The sequence below is a fragment of the Pteropus vampyrus genome, unplaced genomic scaffold, assembly GCF_000151845.1.
Source record: "Pteropus vampyrus isolate Shadow unplaced genomic scaffold, Pvam_2.0 Scaffold33, whole genome shotgun sequence".
NCBI lineage: Eukaryota > Metazoa > Chordata > Mammalia > Chiroptera > Pteropodidae > Pteropus > Pteropus vampyrus.
The window spans coordinates 3,625,563-3,642,355 of record NW_011888814.1 but is presented as its reverse complement, the minus strand read 5'-3'; the positions used below and the strand labels follow the sequence as shown (position 1 = coordinate 3,642,355).

The 16,793-nt window shown below is 34.8% G+C and overlaps 1 protein-coding gene across 2 annotated transcripts in view; it reads left to right on the top strand.

Moving 5' to 3' along the window:
- CADPS2 (calcium dependent secretion activator 2) overlaps window positions 1–16,793 on the top strand; it is a 375,602-nt gene that overhangs the window by 304,776 nt on the left and 54,033 nt on the right. For both annotated transcript variants that reach the window (XM_023528883.1, XM_023528884.1), the window contains exons 17-18: window positions 2,098–2,254; window positions 14,155–14,296. In XM_023528883.1, coding sequence (XP_023384651.1) covers window positions 2,098–2,254; window positions 14,155–14,296 — 299 coding nt within the window. The remainder of the gene's footprint in view (window positions 1–2,097; window positions 2,255–14,154; window positions 14,297–16,793) is intronic.

Sequence of the window (16,793 nt, the reverse complement as noted above, 5' to 3'; positions counted from 1 at the left end):
GTAGTTATTGTTAATACTTTTTTATATTTAATACTAGGATTAAAATAATGTATACACCACCATTACAATATTACATTACTATTTGTTTATATATTTACCTTAACCAGTGAGATTTCTACTTCAATATACATTTGTGTTGCTATGTATATTAGCATCATTTTGTTTCAACTTGAATAATTCTGTTTAGCACAGTTTTGTAAAGCAGATATAGCGGTTATAAACTTGCTCAATTTTTGCTTCTCTGGGAAAGATTTTACCTCCTTCATTTTTAAAGGATAGTTTTGCTGACAATTTTGTTTCATTTTTAAAGGATACTATTCTTGTTTGGCAGTGTTTTCTTTAGCATTTTGTATATATCTTACCATTCTCTCCAAACCTTCAAGGTTTCTGCCAAGAAATCTGCTCATAGCCTTATGGGGGTGGGAGGTGTCCCCTTGTATATGATGAGTCACTTTTCTCTTTCTGCTTTCAAAAATTTCTCTTTGTCTTTGACTCTTGACAATTTAATTATAATGTGTCACAATGTAGACCTTTAGGTCAAGCCATTTGGTGTTTTGGGGGGCTTCCTGAATCTGAGTGTCCATTTTCCTCCTCAGATTTGGGAAGTTTTCAGCCACTATTTCTTTAAATAATCTTTCTTCCTCTTTCTTTTTCTCTTCTCTTTCCAGGACTGCCATAATAGATATCATTTGTTTGCTTAGAGATGGCCCATAAGACCTGCATGCTTTCTTCACTCTTTTTCATTCTTTTTTTCTTTTGTTATTCTAACTAGATAACTTCAAATTACTTGTTTTTAAGTTCATTGATTCTTTATTCTGCTCGCTCAAATCTGCTGTTAAAGCTCTCTGTTGAATTTTTCAGTCATTGTATTCTTTAACTCCAGAATATTTGCTCTATTTTTTTTTATTGTTTCTTTCTCTTGAACTTTTTTTTTCATGTATTGTTTTCCTTATTTCACTTAGTTGTCTATCAGTGTTCTCTTGTAGCTTACTGAGCTTAAGATAATTTTTTTTTTTTACCTATTTCAGGCAGTTCATAGATCTCCATTTCCTTGGGGTTGCTTACTGGAACTTTGTTTTTTCCTTTGTTGGTGTCATGTTTCTTTGATTCTTCATGATCTTTGTAGCCTTGCATTGGTATCTGCACATTGGAAGAAGCAGTCAACTCTTTCATTCTTTACAGACTTGCTTCTGCAGGGAAAATCCTTCACCAGTCAACCCAACTAGAGTTTCTGGGTGGGCTGGCTGGTGGGATCCATGGGCAGGCAGGCCTACTGCCAGGATCTGTAGGCTGGTCGGCCTGCTGCCAGGTTTTGTGGGCAGGCAAGCTTGGTACTCTGGTCCATAATGAGGCCATGTTATTTTCAAGAACTTTCTATAAAGTAAATATTATTTTTACCCATCTGAACAGCAGAGATTTCTAAATGATTATTGCCTTTACCTAAACGGCATTAAAAAATGCCTAGTTGAGTATAAAGACTAATTTAAGAGGCAGACATTAAAATATTCACATATGTAGTCATATATACAATGCTAAGAAGATCTGTGAAAGAAATATTAGGCATCAGAGAGTCTATCTAGGAGGACCTAATTCACATTGGAGGGTGAGGAAATCTCTATGAAAGTATGCTTTAGCTTTAGACCTTAGATTTATTTTTTAAAATACTACAAATAAAAATAATGTTTAAATGGTAGAAGAAATTTTATAGATACACGTATTTAAATAATAAGTAAATTTGACATTAATGAATAAAAAGTGAAATCTAAAATAGAATTAAAATGTAAAATGGTAGTCGCTGCTTTATTTAAAAAATAACATGCTTAATTTAGAACATTTGAAAAATATAAAAAACAAAAAGAAAAATTCCTCTTTTCTCATAATCGAAACAACTTCTTTGAATGTTTTGATGTATTTATTTCCAATATTTTTTTTTTCTGCAAAAAGAAATAGTAAAACATTTGGTTTCATACTCTGCAATATTCTACTACAATTACACGTTTAATGATAGGTATTCAAGTGGTATGGTACTTGTGTGTGCTTCTAACTGGATAACTTTAAGTAATTTATTTTTACATTTTTTTCTTTATCCTTTTACAGGCATTTGCCTGGTGGCCTGACTTACTGGCAGAGCATGCAGAAAAATTTTGGGCTTTATTCACAGTGGATATGGATACTGCACTGGAAGCTCAGCCACAAGACTCCTGGGATAGTTTTCCTCTTTTCCAACTGCTTAATAATTTCCTCAGAAATGACAGTAAGCACTTACTTACATTTTCTTTAACATATGAAATGAGGAGGAGTGTTGTTGCGTGTGCGAATGGGTATTTACAGAGGTCTCGCACTTGCTCAACAAGAGTCAACATAGGTATCATTAACGTTTTTCTCATCCTTCCTGAGTATATCAGGCCAGGGTCTCGGGGAGACTAGTGACACCCCACATTGCTCCACTGTCCTCTGAAGTTCCTCTTATTTGTACCCTCCTACCTTCATCAAGAACTGATAACATAGGCATCCTTTTCATTGTACTTTTTGAATCAGAAAATCTTCAAAGGTTAGCATTTCTAAAGCACTAGAGAACCCTTACATCTCGGAAAGACACCTTAGAAATTTATCATTATTCTATAAATCATGCTATGTTAAGGCTTCTAGTAATATGCATTATGATAATATTGTTTTTCTGAGAGGAATTCTACAGATGATAGTGCAATGTTGCTCTATAGTATATCTTACTCTCTCATTATTTAGAAATTAAAGAGATTGTAAAGATTCTCTATTGAGATTTTTTCCCAATGTAATAACTTTTATTCTAGTACATGGTCTTCTAACAGGCAGCACAAACCTAGTTTTTCATCAGACTTTTATATGGCATTTCTTAACATACAGATTCCTGGGTCCTTCCTGTGATGATTCTTTTTAAAGTTTCCCTTAAACCCTAGTGTGATAACTACTGATAGTCTTTGTTTCAATGCGGTGAACAGAGTCACTAATTACCTATTCAGTAAAATTCTTCCTATTATAGATCTGGTTGACCTCTGCCTCCTCCTAAACTCTGGTTTTGACTTGTTCTACTTGATCAATCTAACAGCCTTCTTCTACTGTACGTTTTTCTTCTCTAAGACATTATTCCCAGATCATTCAGCTCTTCCTCACATGATAGAGTTTTCATGCTCATCATCCTTCTTATCACCTTTTTTTCTGTAGACCTCACTCATTTTCAGTATTGCTGTGGAGTGAGGTGTTGGCAGGAGCAAGTGCTCACGATGTGACCTGAGGAACTCAGCCCCCAGTGAGAACTGCCTTCCTTCTGGCTTGTCTCCCTGCAGCCCACAGCTGCTCCGCAACTTAGTCACCCCAGCTATATGTTAAAGCTTTCTGCTGCTCTATTTCCAGAACACCACTACTATGTACATCTAGGTTTAAACTTAAATTTGTTTTTACATTTATCTTTTTTTTTTTTTTTTATAATTTATTGGTTTTGTTCATCACTCTAGTCCATTATTTCTTACTTTTCTTTGGTTATTCATCCCTACGAGTCTGATAAAACTGCAACTGTTTTACTGGGTAAAAAAAAAAAAAATCACATAGGTATGAAATTGTGTGTATTGGACTCCCCGTGGACATCTGGATTTAGGACACCAGGTTAAGAACTTCTGTTATAGTAAGAGAAGCATCGCGTTATGGTAATTATTAACATGGGCTTTGGTGCCAGACAGATTCACATCTGTCGCTGACACTTGCTATTGGACCTTTGACAATAGCTTAAACTCTGTAAACTTTAGATTCTTCATCCATAAAAGAAAGAAAATAATAATGCCTACAGTGTCAATAAGGATTAAACAGTAAGGATTAAACAATAGTTCACGTATAATAGATGCCCAATAAATATTATAGATATTAATCTATTAAAATTTCAGTCTTGACTCTTTCAGCCATCTTATTTATTCTCCTATCCAATTTCGTTTCCAAAAGATTCTATTCAAAAGACAAAGAACTAAACTACGATTTCTACTTCAGATTCAATCATAATGTTTGCTCTCAGAAGTTGCTAAACCCACATTTAATTATCCATATGTGAATCATTCATTCTGCAAATTATCCTCAACCAATTTTTAAGTTCCAGTTTGGTTCACTTCTGCCAGCTAGCAGACTTCAAATAACCTTCTTCATTTCCCAGTCTCTTTCTGTCATTCATTTTCTGTGCTGAAATTACCACTCAGGTTTAGTATTATCTTACATATTATCTTAAGACAAATGTATACCACTAAACCTGCTGCCAAAAGTAAATACATCAGTCATGCACTGAGTCCATAAATGAGAATATGTTAATATAAGATTGTTTCTAACATTGCTTTCTCCATTAGCATGAAAGCTCAAGAATTGATCATATTTGTATTTATTTTGATGTTTATTAGAAGATGAAGTATTTATTAACGATGACAGTCAAACAGTAAAGATGATGAATCATTTAACTTATTAGAATTTATTTGCAGAGAAAACAAAAGCAAAACGTGTTTTAGCTTTCTTACAAACTTAGGGAAATAAATAAATTAACATTTTAATCTTATTTTTTTAGGATTGCAATTTTATTTCATTTTTAATAAACAGTTTATTTTATATTAGTTTCAAGTATACATTACATTTGTTAGACATTTATAGTTTTAATATTTTTAAGAAGAGCTCTTACATTACAAGTGTAAATTTGTGAGAATTCTATCAAAAAGAACACGAAAATGAGAATAACAAATTTGATTTCAGCCAGACTTGCAAATGTTTAATTCAAAAGAGTTTCATATTTCTCTCCTATTTTAAGCCATTTGTGTAACATTGGCTACTATTAAATACCTAAAGTATTGTTTTATGTTATTTTGATATATAATTATCAAAACACAGAAGCGTTTATTACTGACCTGTTTAAGTATTAAGTATTATTTGGCGGGGTAAGTCTAGATCTTGGTTTTGATTTTACAGTCATTAACATATTTTAGAAAACATCAATTATTTCAGAGAAAAAGAGCTCCTTCATGGAGAGAGGTAAATAGAAAAGTTCCCCGTTGCCATAATTTTCTTTTGGTATTGGGAGTATGGTGTGGTCTGGGGACTTGAAACAGAACTCAGTGACTTTCTTCTCATACTCATAATGCCAAAACCACTGAGTAATATCTCAGGAGTTGGTAAAACAAGTTTTTGATAATAATGAGGAATTTATTTATAATTATGTGTTTATTAAATTCCTGGACTATTTGGGTAGTAATTTAGTGAATTTAATCCAAATGTTAAATGTCCACCTATAGCTGTCCCCAAATTGTCCTTTGGAAAGCCAATGAGAAAAAATAAAAGTTCTATCCTTTTAACCCCCATAACAGAAAGATCCTAACATCATTGCCATAGCATGACAGTTTCTGCCATAGTGACCCAATTAGCGTTACAATTAAAATTCTAATCAATTACAACTTTAACCAGCCAAGGGCAATAAGAATAAATTGCTCTGAAATGTCCAATGTTAGAACCAGAGATAATTTGCTGAATAAGTGCTTACTGTTTCCTCACACATGATATACTACTAATTATATATAGATTTTAAATGGTTATGATTTATTATTAATGTCACATACTTACTTTGCTTTTCCATTATAAAAATTACTAAAACGTCTCCAACTAATGGAGGTATTAGTTAGAATTTGTACTTTCTGCCTTGAAAACTTTATAGCTGAGTTATTTTTGCCTTTGAAATGATTAATTTATATGTTCTCATTGATTGTTTGCCATCTTTTATTAAAATCTTTATGCTTTGATATTCCGGAATAGCTGTTTATCTTTTGGAGAGTGGAAGGGATCTCAGACAAACTTCTTTATTTTCCAGCTGAGGAAACTGAATCCCTAATTGGCAATGTGCCTGGGAGGGGCTTACTCACAGGGAATCAAGGATGAAGGTAAATTGGAGGCTGATCATTTGGTCTCCAGTTCTGTCTTGGTCTGCAGTGACAAAGGCAGATTCTAGGGACATTTGTAAAATAATGTAATCTTTTTAAGGAAGACAGGAGATTCTTGAACTTTTATTTTTACTTCAAAACTTTTATTTTACATTGTAAGGGCCTTGAGTTGTGGTGAGAAGGAAGAGAGTTGGTTAAAGGGTACGGAAATGACCAGATAAAGGTATGTACTGTCTTAGCGTGTACGTTATGAAATATCCATGATAAGAATTCCAAGGACTGAACTAATTAGTGGGGAAAGGGAGTCAAGAAAGCAAATTCAGTTTCTATTTTTAAGGAGGGAAAATTCTTGTCAGAAGTGTGACATCTTTCCTTACAGTCGGGCACTATAGAGAAAGTTTTAGCCTTAAGAACCCTTGGAGATGAAATGTGGTTTTCCTCCAGGGAAGAGTACCAGCTGCGCCACCATTTTAGCACTGTCCCTAATCTCCTACCCCTCGCAGACTTGCTTGCTGATTCCCAGAGCAGGACTAATGATGAAAACACATTCAAACTCCTTCATTTCTGTCCAAAAAAAAGACTGTGCCCCTATTCGTCATCTTCCACCTGCCTCCATCCACCCTGATCCACAACCCAACTAAAGAGATAATTAGATGGACAATCACTTTAAATGGTATCTAAGGAAACAGCTTTGAAAAAGAGATGTATCAAAATTGAGGGAAAATAAATGTTTTCATAATGAAACAATTAACACAGCATTTAAATGATACTGAACGACTACAAAGCTAGTATAAATAGATTCTACCTTGCATACTATATTCCACAATTGTCGATATAGATATGCAAGTGACTGCTTCCGACAAATGAAAGCCATCTGCAAACCGCACAAATCATTTCTTTCAGCATTACTGAAAGGCAAACTCTTGGAGCTAGTCACCTTTTAATCTGTGGATATGCTAGCAAGTGGCAAATGACCATTCTATTGGGAACTGATTCCCAAGTGAAAAATACCATGATGCTGCTTCTTTAATTAACAGCCTTTTCACATTGCTAGCACATTAAAGCCATCCCGTAGAATGGCTTTATATAATCAACTTTATATAATCACTGTGCTTATATAATCAACGTCACAGCATCTCTGCCTAAACGAATAATAAATGTTCGAGCTCTGCTCTAAGTGAAAACCTATTCTCCAAGACTTTCACCTTCATAAAGATGGGCTCATAAAAATCGAAAAAAGAAAAATTGGAATGTGGTCTCATGAGGATAAAAAGGCTAGTGTTAATAATTAACAAGGAGAGTGAAGTGGAGTCAAATTAGCCATAATAGAGCCCAGAGTGACTGGCAAAGTCACCTCTCATTATCAAAAAACTCATTAAGAAATGAAGAGGTGGAAATCCCGCTGGGTTATTCTCACACTTAGGCTGTATCAGAGATGATTTTTCAGATTTCTTTCAAATGAAGAACTGTTAGGTCACCATATTGTATAGTAGGTTAATCTTCAAGCTTTGAAATATGGAGGGCTGACACCTGCATGTTATTCTACCTCAAGTGCTTAAATGAGCTGTGCATCTGAAATTCATGAATTGGTGTTTATGGCTACATCTGTATACATACATATACTAGGAACAATGCAGAAAGGATATAACTTCTGGATTGTAACAGGGCTGCATGCCAGCTTAGTTTTATAGATTGGCACTTTTACAAATGGTGAAATGACCACGAAATGTGAAAGTATATTTAACATCAATCCCCAGAGTTTCTTGAATTCAAAACTGTATGTCAGAATTTGTTTTACTGGCCTGTTCAACAAAAGAAATATAACACGAGGAGTCACTAGCTTTATTTTTTTCAATCGAATTCTACAGTACTACTCTAGTTTCTTTACTACACGTAAACATTTTTAAATTTTAATCTGCTTATATAGTTTCTTAAAACTCAGTGCCTTGAAGAAAATAATCTGCTCTAAATGGTTGTGTCCTTCACTGTAGATTTGTAGGAACATCTGTAACTCCTGAAAGCTGTAAGCATCAAGAACCCACACCTGGGTTTGCCGTATTTGGATTTGTTGCCCAAAAAGTAATGAACATTGTAACATCAGTGTGTTCATTCTTTGTTATTTTCAGTGGATGGATGGATGGATGGATATATGTATTTTTAACAAGTTGCCCCAAGGGGAAAGAAAGGGTTTGGTGTGGCTTTAGGAGATTATAATGCTAGTAAAGATATAAATTAAATATTATCAAACTGTATAAAATTACTTATCAAAATTATAATTAAAAGGAGAATAAAATCTAGTGGGATACTCTCAGAGTTTCCTTTAGGGGGGGATTTTCATTGATATTTATTCAACAAACAGACATTAATTGAGTGCCTACTTCATGTGCCAGATACTTGGCTGGGTGCTGTTCCTAGATCTCAGGGTGTTTTTGTTTGGGTGTTTGAGTGTGTGTGGCATGTATGTGTTTCTTTTTACATAATACTGTTCTAGGCTGCAATACTTCTGACTTTTCTCTTGAAGCCCATATTCATATTTCCTGTAGGAGTCTTCATTATAGGCATTTGTCGACATAGAGTGACCTATTAATTTTGTATCTCAGTCCACTGTGCTTGCATTGTTCACAATTGGTACAGTTCATAGTCCCTTCAATAATTATTCTTTTTTGGCAAAGTCTGTTGTTTTATTGTGGTTGGTGTTGTTTATTTGATGAAGAATTACTTGTTTCCTTCCAAAATGGCCTAATTAGAATTTTAGGGGGGAATATAATTTTTTCTGGTAATCCACTAATGCCAACTAATTGGAAAGGGGTGGTACCGATGTAAATGGTTTATATGGGCTCAGGAGTCAAAACATATTTTTACTCTAAAAACAGTACAGTAAGTCTTTTATCTGCTTATTCTTTATTTATCCAGTGATTGTTGTCTCCGTAATTATTAATTAGATCTTAGTTTAAATTCTCTGTCAAAATCTTACTATTAAAAGCCTATGACAAGTACTTTTGTAAATGTAAAAAACTATAAATAATGTAAATGTAAATAATTTTGGTACATAAATCATCAACATTGATTTATTATTGGGTTCAAAATAATTGGGCACATCTGCACCCTCGTTTACCTTTTATTTAGGCCTTTTGCCTTCTTTCTGCCATTTCTAATTGTACCATTGCACTTGATGTCATCAATGCTCCATTATTTTCTGACAAGGTGATATTTGGAAATATGTAATTTTTTGGAAAAAAAACATTATTTATAGCAACAAAGTAGATGCTGATCCTCCACTTTCGTTCTTGTAACCACTATTTGAGACTCTTTCTGAGCAGTTCTTTATGCTTCCACACCTCGCATACAATGTCAGAAGCATTCTTGGATGAGGCCACATTGAGAACTTGTCTGTTCCAATGAGCTGTTGTAATGGGTACCTTGTAAAGGCTTGATTTGGACAGGTGGCAGCCCCAAATCATAACCTATCCTTCTTAAACCATATGGAGAAGATAGAAGCTCTCGTTCTGATGCCTGGGGCTACATATTAAGAGGGATTTTGACAGTGTCTGATAGGAGTGGAATGCAAACTGGCATATGGGCAACTGAGAAAAGAAGCATACATTTACATACACAAGTATACTGTGGTATGTGTTTCTGCAGTCTTGCCTTTGGAAACTGAATTTTCTCCTTTCTTTCTCCCTCAATATATATTTTCTTTTAATTTCTCATTTCTCCTCTTTCTCTCTTTCTCCTTCTCACTCTTTCCATCTCTCCCTCCCTTCCTTCTCCCTTTTCCTGAATCTAATTACCAAAGAAATAATACTGCCAATTGCCAGTTTCTAAAACTTTGGCATATGAGTTTATAAACTGATTTTTAAAAAATAAAAAGGGACACTCTGCTGAAACATGAGTAGACTTTTGACCAGAATTCAATATTTGTGACAAGTCTTAGGAAATATAAGAAATCTCCATTTTCTTCTAATTCTGCAGGGTGTAATAGTTTCCTGTCAAGAGCCATGACTGAACAGAGAAAATTCTCCCTTTGCTATATTCATTAAAGTTAGAGATATAAAATAGCTAATATTCATACCCACTAGAATTTAGGCAGTCTGATTCTGGATATATGGGTCAAAAATAGGATTTCTCATAACAATATTAATACCATGTATTTAATATAAAATATTAAGAGGTATGTGGGCCTCACTAGGTTCTTAGACAATCTCCTGAATAATAACGTAGTAATCTTAATATTGTATCCAAGTAGTCGTTTATTCAACAAGCGTTTGAACACTCGCTCTGAGCCAGGGACTTGGCTGGATACTATGACGACAGACATGGTCCCTGCCTCAGACACCTTGCACCTTCGGATGGAGAAAGAGATATGTCAGCAAGTGCAGAAGTCTAACATGGACCACGGTGGAAATCTGTACAAGGAAGAGCGTAAACAGGGGAAACCATAATTGGGCAAGGGGACAGCAGGATGAGGCATTTCAAGAAGGGTTTGCAGGAAAAGGCGTATACTTGAACTGAACCATGAACATCACAGGAAACAGGGTCAGACAAAAGAAATGAGCCAGAAAGGTCATTTCAAGACAAATCATGGATGGCTTTCATACCATGCTAAGGCTTTTAGAGTTTGTCACGATGATCCATTAAAAGTTTATAATCTTTCGAAGGGACATTATTAGTTTTATATTTTAGCAAGCTCTTCTGCTTGAGATTTTAAGAAGATGAATTGGCAGTGGGAACATTTGGAGCCTAAAGACTGGTTAGGGGATTATTGCATTATTCAAGGCAAGAGCTCAATGAGAATGCTAGAACTAGTGCAGCGGCAGTGATGATGAAGAGAGAAAGTGGAAGTGATAGACGATAAGAATATGAAACGCACAGGTCTTGGTTACTAATTGGGTGTAGGAAGTGAAGGAAAGGTCTGTGGTACAAATTTCAGGTTACTGCTATAGTAATCAGGTAGTATAGTGACAGTCTCTATTTTCACTCATGATGGGAATACAAGAGAAGCAGACTTGTTTAACAGGATAATGAATTTAGTGCTTATCAAGTATGTAAAAAAAGAGATCTTGCTAAAAATAAATATGAATCAACCGCTACTTCGTCTTAGAATCATTATAACATTTAATAATAACATTGAGTGTGATTTTTCCGTACATGCTTCTTTATTTTAACAAAGTATGACTTAATAGCTAACATATCTAATCTCTAAATGTGTAATAAAGTAGCATGTGAACTAATGAGGTTGGTACTTATTTGTAGATGTAATAATTTGTTACATACTCACATGTATTTGTCTTGGAGTACTTAAAATAATGACAGTACCTATCAAGATGTACAGCCTGAAGTTCTTCATATTTTTTATTAGTAGGCCATATAAAATAAGGCTTAGGCCTACAGTCTAGCTGTATAGCAATGTAAGATTGTCAAAACTTTATATTCATTGAATATAATGGTTTTGCTTAACTTCTTGACTTTTTCATATTATAATAGTTTTTCAAAATTCTAATTCTCAAAAATTATAATTTATCTAAGATATGGTGTAATATGTTGGTTATTTGCAAGATTTTTTTTTTTCAGCCTAAAACAATGTACTGTACTACATTTCTAGGTCTTAGAAGATGCTGATATGATGATGGTAGTTTGGATAGATATATGAATGGGTGGACAGAGAGATAAAGTTTATGGTAACATAAATTGAGGGAAATGGTATTATAATTTTGTGGAAGTTAAGAGGGAGCTCTGACATAAAATTCTTGTTCTACTGTCTAATGACTAAATGACTTGGACAAGTGTCTTAAATTCTGTGTGCCTCAGTTTCCTTATTAATAAGACAAAGAAATTATAGTGCCTCTCATAGAGTTTTTGTGATGATAAAATGAGAGAATTCATATCAAGCAGTTAGCATCGCACTTGACATTCTGAAAATGCTAGTGCTGAGGAGGAAGAGAAAGAAGAAAAGGAAAGTTGTTAACTAGAGATCTGATAAATTCAAATTTGAGTATAGTTTTTAATTTGCTTAGCACAATTATTTAGATGGTTTGAGAATATTTTATCTGTAATGTTCAGTGTCCTTATTTTAGGTGAAATTTAGTAAAAGGAATTGAATTACATGATCTATAGTACCTTCTAGCTCTATGATTGAATCTCCAGGAATAAATAAAGCTTCTTTCAGTGTGCTAATGAAAACATCATTAAGATAATATTAGTCTCCTAAATAAGACATTTATCCTTAAATATGATTATCATTCCTACTTTATTAGGGAATCTTTTAGCATATAGATAAGCCAGGAAAGATTATTTAACCACATAAAGTACTAAACCATATCAACTAGAAATTTAAAAAAAAAAAGTGTTGTATTTCCTTCTGTATTTAGAATTACTTCCTACTCACGTGTCTGTAGTGTCACATACTTTGCCCAAATCTTAAAACATTATTTAGCCTTTCTGGGTGTTTTTTCCCTGAAGGAAATTATGTGGGAAATATATTTTGCTGAGTATTTTATGAGAAACTACTATTAGAGTTGCTAGTAATTAGATTTAGTAATTATAAGCATATACAGCTGTTCAAATCCATAAGAGAATGGGATTACTGAGAGATTTCCTCCCATTCTCCACCTTAGCACTCTGACTCATGCCACCACAGTCACCACCACCACCACCGCCATCGTCATCGCCATCAGCATTATTCTTTACCTGGTCTTTTGCAATAAAGAACTTCGCACTAACTACCTTCTCTGCTTCCACTCTTGGCCACCTACTCTATTTTCCACATAGCCACCAGAGAGAGTATATCATGTCACTCCTCTACTTAATAATAATAAAAGGAATAATGCTTCCCACTGTACCCAATAAAACCCATACTTCTCACCATGTTCCACGATCTAGATATCACTTGAACTATTCTTCCCCCTCCCTCTCTCTACTCCTGCCACAGTGGCTTTCTAGTCCTTCTAAAACTCACAACTGGGTTTAGGATATGTTCACTTGAAAAATATGTATTATCATCCAAAAATTACAAATTCTTTATTGAATATTACTTATCTTTATTTCGTGTTTTCCTAAAGATTCCCTATTTTTTTGTGGTGCAACATCCTGAATGCGTTAGTCCATTCGAGCTGCTATAACAGAGTAGCACAGTCTGGGTGGATTATAAACAACAGAAATTTATTTCTTATAGTTCTGGAGGCTGGGAGTCTAAGATCACGTTATAGATTCAGTGTATAGTGAGAGCCTGCTTCATAAACAGCTACCCTATGTCCTCACATGGTGAAAGGGTGGAGGGGTCTTTCTGGGATCTCCTTTATAAGGATACTAATCCCAAGATACTAATCTTGAGGGTTCTGCCCTCATGACCTAGTCACTCTCCAAAGCCCCATATCCTAACACCATCACATTGGGTGTTGGGATTTCGACATAAGAATTTGGGCGGGGGGAGGAGAAGACACAAACATTCAGTCTACAGCACTGACTGATGTTCTAATGAAAGTATGTGCTGTGCATGGAAAACATCCTTCTTCTGATGGAGGAAGGTATACCTTCCCCAGCAGTCTGGTCTCAGTAGCACAAATTCTAAGACTTCTACAACTGCTGTAGGCAGGGTGTTCCATACCATGATTCATTCAAGACAAATGGACAACTGAAAAATGCAAATGATGTGCTGACTGTTTTTAATGACACATGTGGAAAATCAGATGACTAAAAGGAAAATCCACAAATAACTAAAAAGTTCACGAGTTAGAATCAACCTTCCCAAGGCCGCAGTCACCTTCTTGGTGAATTTAACAAGTGTTTCTCTGAGAAGTAATCAAGCTTAGCTCTTAGAGTTAAACAGGTTTAGTGCTTCTGTGTTACACAGTACAGCATAGGGAGTGCGACTCTGTTTAATTGCTATATTTACATTTGCCAGGACCTTCAGGGGATCCAGCAGTTCCCTTGAGTCTCTAGCAAGTGGTCATATGCCTCGTGTGTTAAACCTCTTAGAAAGTAAAAACATACCACCTTCCAGCAACGTTTTAGAGAACTGTGTTTTTTGAGAGCCTTATATAGAAGGTCAGTAATACTTGTTGATCAGTTTTCATGATCATATTCAATATGAGGAGCAAGATCCATTACCATCTGTATTTTATTAGTTCTTCCGTGGCAGACTCTTTCAGGAAAAGTTCTTTTGCCCATATTTTCCAGATGCCTGCTATTATCCTCTGACAAACATGTTTCTGCTTGACTATTTCAGCACTTTTATGTAATGGAAAATTTCACAAACACTTGCAAGAAATCTTTGTGCCCTTGGTTGTCCGCTACGTCGATCTCATGGAGTCCTCCATCGCCCAGTCAATTCACAGAGGTTTTGAGCAAGAGACATGGCAACCTGTCAAGTACGTATCTTGCCTAGTGCCCATAGAGCATCTGCCCCCTCTGTCCTGACCTGTGACTTTACACATGGCCATCTGTAGTTATTGCTTATGGTGGACCCTTCCCACGTTGTTTGTTTCTTTACAGGAATATCGCCAACAGTCTTCCCAATGTAGCTCTTCCAAAAGTTGCAAGTCTGCCTCTTAATCTTCCACAGATTCCTAGCTTTTCTACTCCTACATGGATGGCTTCTTTATATGAGTCCACGTGTGTATTCCTCACTTATTTCCTGGTGGTGTGTTAGCTAGTGCATGGCCTGGGCTGTATTCTGTGCAGATGTGTTTAGATCGCATGGCATTTATCATCATTGATTGTGGAATACAATGTTTTGGTTTTATTTGTTTTCAGTTTCTTAAGCTATTAAGCTAAGCTTAGCACATGGATGATAAATCACAGAGATTTTTTTTTTAAGCACTCGCTGATTTGATGTAGTTCATATGTAATCTGTGGGGCAAGGGTCATTTTGTGACCCAGGTTGTAGACTCTGGCTTAAGTGCTATAACCAGAGTTCTTCAAATTCAGACAATTAGTGCGGTAAACAATATGTCTGGGATCCTTAGCCGGCTCCAGCTTTGTTACTGCCCACATGACTTCTCTCGTGCTGGTAGAAAACCATTGTAAGAACAGTTTCAAGAATGTAATTGTTTTCTATTTTTATCTTAGTCTCACCTTTAAAGAAACAGTTTTGCTGGTTGCAGAGAAGGGGTTGTCCTTTATTTTCCAACACTAGCAAGGTCTTCTTTTACCCTTTCATATATCAGTTGATGTGCCTTATTATTTTAAAAATGATTTTCATGTCATCGAAAACCGTATTTAGTAACTCCATGTTGTGGTGAGCCTGCCTGTTACAGATTCAGCAACTAAGTCATATGGGCTTTCATATCGATTAGCCCCGAATTTAGATTCTGATTTATTAATTGTTGAGTCTTTCTTAGCCTCACATTCCTCAACTCTAAAATGGTTATGACATCTAATTTAAAGATGTTTTTATGAGGATTAAAAAAGAACTGTGAAAAGTGCCTGGCACATCGTAAGTTCTCAATAAATGATAACTACTACTACTCTATATGATGATTGTTATTACTATAATTATTACTATCATCAATCATCTTTATTATTATTAACTGTATAGTTTTCAAAAGCATGACCATTACAGCAATCAAATTAACTTAATAATAGTCCATACTTGGCCCAACATCTCACATGAAGTCAGCTAGAAAGAATAATAATTAGAAGGAGGGGAGAAATAGCTATAATTTACTGAGAATATATTATGTTCCAGGTACAAGGCCAAATTCTTTATTACATTTAAGCTGTACAACAACCCTGTGAGGTAGATGTCATTACCCCATTTTACAATTAAGGAAACTTAGTCACAAAGAAATTAAGAAACAAAATTTTCCCAATATCTCATAGTAAGCGGCAGAGATAAGATTTCAACCCAGGTTGCTTGACTCAAATGCCCTCACTCTATCGTTAATTTATTCTGCTTCCAGAGAATATACTGGTTAAGACTTGTTTATCATCCTTCCTACCTATCCTACTACCACCTGTCAAATCTATTCCCACTCTAGTCTGCATATAGCGAGAAAAGATAGAAGACCAAGAAAGAGAAAAATAACTTGCACAATAGTTTGGCAATATTTCTGAAAGGTAAACATTATCACTTTACTCATAATAATAATTAGGCTATTAGATCACGTGTGAACCTTATTCTTATAGGCAGATACTTTGGGCCACTATATTGCGTAGAATGGTGTCTGTGTGGTGCTCAGAAGTTACCTAGGAAGTATAATGAACCTTTCTAAGTTTATGATTATTTTGGACTTCTTTACATTGTTTAATAATTTAACTCCTCTTTATCCTTATTCCTCTTTTGTTTAACAATCTTGATTTTACCAAGAATGCTATTTCAGGCATTACCTTGTGAAATTTGGGGATTTTTTTCTCTTATATTGATATATGTGTGAACCCTGAATCTCATTCTTGAGAACTCCTTTTTAAAATGACCTGCATCTCAGGACATGAACCATGACAAATCATGGCTCTGTAAATCAAGTGTTTATGCACTTTTATTGTTCTGGGCAAATAAAAAATATATTTTACAAATTAACCACCATTATCTTTACCTGCTAAGATATCAACATTAGGCTCTTTATCAAGGTGTCAGAATTACTCATGATGTTATGATGTCATTGCAATTAGTTTCTTGAACTTTTGCTAGAAAATAGCAAAAAACATTTTCATTTCACGTATATAAGGAATTAAAAATGCAACTTCTGATTAAGTAAAGATTAGTAATATCAAAGTAATCATGGGTTTGAAGATGTATCCCTATCTACTAATGTATAAATCACCTTAATAGCTGCTTCTCCATATCATTCCCTGTATGTAAAATCCTCATTCTGGGTTTTTTAGTTCTAGAAATGAATGCCAGTGAGATAAGTTTCAAGACAATTT